Here is a 4,001-nt window from a genome sequence, read left to right as displayed (position 1 = left end):
ACACACACACACACACAATATTTACTATATAGTGCAGCCAGAGTGCTTCTTGGAGGAAAGGATGACAAAGTTTTGTCTGACTGACTTTGGATGTTCGTAGGAGAGGCTATTCCTTGGAAAGGGATATCATATTTGGAAATGTGGAGGGTCAGCAAAGGAGAGAAAGACCCTCAACCAGACAGATTGACACATTGACTGCAGGACTGGTCTCAAGAGTGTCCGAGATGATAAGAATGGAATAGGGTAGACAGAAAAGAGTTTAGATCTGTTGTTCATAGGGTTACTGTGAGTTGTACACGACTAGATGGTATCTGACAACAGGTAGGTTTTCTGAAAGCACTTTTATCTTATTTCCATATCTAAATATTTCTCAGACTTTTATGTATTTATCTATTTGTTGATGTTAATTGAGTCTTAGTATGTACCATGTAATTTTGTTATACAATAGAGATTCAAGACATAGTCTCTGCAGGAGAGAAATCACAGAAGTGGGTAACTATAATTCATTACAAAGGTACAAGGAGCCTTGTTGGTGTGGTGAATTACATGCTGATTGCTAACTAAGAGAGCAGTGATTCAGATTCACCCGTTTCTTTGTGGGGAAAAGGTGGGAAGTCTCCTACCATTAAGATTCTTGTCTTAGAAATCTGATGGAGGGTCACCATGAGTCAGAATGTACTCTATGACAGTGGGTTTGAGTATGAAGGGACAGTTATTAAGAGAGGAATATCCGAAGCAAATACATTCTAGTGAGTAATAATTGCTGTCGTGCTTTATATAATATTAGCAATCTGGTCCTTATTCTCTGTGGGCCCAGGGGAGGAATTCTTGGTCTGATGATATATAGGTTTTGCATTAAGAAGATTATGTTGTCAGCCTCAACAAAAGTAGACCTTACCTTAGATGGAGAAGAGTAATTTGAGTAGAGCATGGCAGCATAGAAAGTAGAATTGAAAAGGAATGGCAGATTTTATTTCAAGTGAAATTGTATTTCTCTGCTCCCCAACAGTTGTGGTCTATGTCCTAAGCTGGGAGAAATGGTTTCTTCTGCAAGATCACTGCAAGAGACTGACATAAAAACCAAGATGTATTTATTCATGCAAGACAACTTGTGTGTTCTCTGCCAGTTTTCAGGAAGCTAATCATGTCTTTTGAAACTCTGATCATCATTCTTTGCTTCTTCTTTCAGTGGCAATTTGCAAGTCGAGTTAAAATGTCCCCAGAAGTAGCCTTGAACCGCATTTCTCCAATGCTCTCCCCATTCATATCTAGTGTGGTCCGCAATGGAAAAGTGGGACTGGATGCTACCAACTGTTTGAGGATAACTGACTTAAAATCTGGGTATGTACCAAATCAAACTCAGCAGCTAACTCATAATAAACCTTTCTCAGCCGTCTCATTACAATTGAACACAGAAATCCATTAAGTCATGGTTTCATCTCTTGATTCAATTTATATTATCCAATTCTTGCCATTTTTATGTCTCAAGTTATTTTACTTGTGCTGTAGACTATTACTATAACCTGAATGTTGGTGTTTTTTCCCCCTAAAATTCTCTTTGTTAAAAGTGTCCTGTGTTTGTAGCACGTGGGTTGTTTTCATTTTATTGCTTTGTTTTCTTCTTATGGTTGCTAAGAGTTAGTTTTGAGATTCTGAATTACTGATAATCTCTCTTAGTATGAAGATGATAATGTTATTGTTGTCAGTTGCTGTCTTAATTGATTCTGACTCCATAGAATTTTTAAGTCTGTGACCTTTTGGAAGTTAACAGACCTCTCTCTGGCTAGTAGCCCAGTGCTAAACCTTTTTTGCCAACCAGAAACTCCTGAAAATATAATACTGGTAGTCATAATGAGTTGTTCCTGTTAAATATGGATTAAAACAGCAAGATTTCAAGCCTGTATATTTTAACAACCTTTTTATTTAGACAGTGTTTTTAGATTTACAGAAAAGTTCTAGAAACACTACAAGAAATTAACATTGTTACAAAACTACTAATTGAGCTATAGGCTTTATTTGCATTTTGCCAGTTTTCCACTAATCTTTTTCTAGTCTAGGATCCGGTTAGTTTTTTGCTGATAAGCTTTCTCTAGTGAAGAATCTAATTGTTGTTTCTGTCAAACTGATTTTGACTCACAGTGACCTAAGATGCCCCCTGTTATTTCCTTGGCTATAATCTGTATGGGAGCAGGTTGTTAGGTCTTCTCCTGGCTAGGTGGGCTCACACTGCCACCCTTTATTGAGCAGCTGAGTTCTGAACCACTGTATCATCAGGGCGTTTTTCCAAAGTAGAATACAGGCAGTTCCCAGATTATGAATATGACCCATTCCTGTGTCTTTAAGAATTTGTAGGTAAGTTGGAGCCGGTGTGTATATGGTCCTTATTTAGCCCTATTTAGTGCAAGGAAAGGCTCATAGGTTTATTTGGTTGGTGTTTTTTTTAAGGATTTAAAAGCTGACCTTACTGCAAATGAAGGTGATTGTGACAAAGAATTTACTCTAAGTAGGAGTTGGCTTATTAATTAAAAAAAAAAATGAAGACAAATTTATGTAATGTTAAAGGAACAGTTGGAGTTGTCCAAGAATCTAGGCTGATGTTGGAATCAGGGCACTGCCTGATCTATGTTACATTTAGTTATCTGTTTCCTTTGTTGCTTTTACATTCTTGTGCAGAGTAGAATTGCACCATAGGATTTTCACAGCTTGGAAAGCCTTTCGGAAGGAGATTTCCAGCCTTGTTTATTGAGGTGTTGCTGGGAAGGTTTGACCCCTTGCTTCATCATTTGTGCCATTTAATAACTCTGTTCTCTTTTTCTCAGTCCTCCCAGTCTGTGATATTTCTTCAGTCTTGCTTTGTCTTTGACACTTCTAAAAGTATATGACACTTGCAAAGGCCAGTTATTTAATATGACTTTGTCTAATGATTTACACCGATGAGAGGGAGACCAAGCACTGCTCCTGCAGCCCCCCAAAATGCTGCAGAATTGATGTGTCATTTTATAGGCAGCATGGTGATAGATGGAGAAAAGATTGGCTTGTTAATGATTTCATCTTGCTAGAGTCCACAGTCAACATCTTTGGCACCAACAGTCAGAAAATCAAAAGATGAATTGTGTTGGGAAAATCTGCTGTCAGTGACCTCTCCAGAGTGCTGAAGAGCAATGATTTCAGTCTAGAGACTAAGGTGTGCCTGATCCAGGCCATAGTCTTTTCAATTGCCTGTTATACATTTGAGAGCTCAACAGTGAATAAGGATGACTGAAAAATCAATGACTTTGGTTTTGTTCCTGGAGAAGAGAATTGAACATACACATGGTGGACTACCTGTCCAAACAGGTCTGTCCTGGAGAGGGTCAAACCAGTTTACTCCATGGAGGCAAGAATTTTGAAACTCAGTCTCACGTACTTTGGGCATAGTATCAGGAGGATACCATGAACTGACACATTAACTGTGGCAATGTAACACAGTAAATGTGTCAGAGATAGTGAGGTTGACTTAGGATAGGGAAAGGTTCAGAGACATTGTTCATGGGGTTGCTATGAGTTGTAGTTGACTTGACGGCACCTAACTTAGTTTTATGGGTTGTAAACTTTGCTCATGTGAGTAAGGTTGAGTCCACCAGGTTTTTTCAACGGAGACTTAACTGATAGGTTTAATCCAAGATGAATGAATCCTATGCATGATCTCTTATCACACAATTCTCACTTCCTTTTACTCTTGAGAAACCTGCCTGAGCACCTGACATACTGCTTGGTTAACTAGGGTAGAAATTCCATGCTAGTAAAAGAAATTAAAAAGTCAATTTTCAATCTCTGACTATTGTAAAGATAAAAAAGATTGTTGTTGTTGTTATGTGCCGTCGAGTCGTTTCTGACTCATAGCGACCCTATGCACAACAGCCCCAAACCCTGCTCTATCCTGCGCCAACCGCACCGCCTCTGACACACCCATCCCGATTACCCCAGTCACCGAATCAATCCATCTCATAGAGGGTCTTCCC

The 4,001-nt window shown here is 38.8% G+C and overlaps 1 protein-coding gene across 2 annotated transcripts in view; it reads left to right on the top strand.

The window, feature by feature from the left end:
- Nucleotides 1–4,001, top strand: part of BRE (brain and reproductive organ-expressed (TNFRSF1A modulator)) — a 724,026-nt gene that overhangs the window by 22,346 nt on the left and 697,679 nt on the right. For both annotated transcript variants that reach the window (XM_006880575.1, XM_006880574.1), the window contains exon 2: nt 1,190–1,341. In XM_006880575.1, coding sequence (XP_006880637.1) covers nt 1,214–1,341 — 128 coding nt within the window. In that variant the 5' untranslated portion in view covers nt 1,190–1,213. The remainder of the gene's footprint in view (nt 1–1,189; nt 1,342–4,001) is intronic.

The sequence above is a fragment of the Elephantulus edwardii genome, unplaced genomic scaffold (genome assembly GCF_000299155.1).
Source record: "Elephantulus edwardii isolate Elephantulus edwardi_28Jun2011 unplaced genomic scaffold, EleEdw1.0 scaffold00009, whole genome shotgun sequence".
Taxonomy (NCBI): Eukaryota; Metazoa; Chordata; class Mammalia; order Macroscelidea; family Macroscelididae; genus Elephantulus; species Elephantulus edwardii.
The sequence above is the reverse complement of the archived record's forward strand: the minus strand, read 5'-3'. Positions and strand labels throughout refer to the sequence as shown.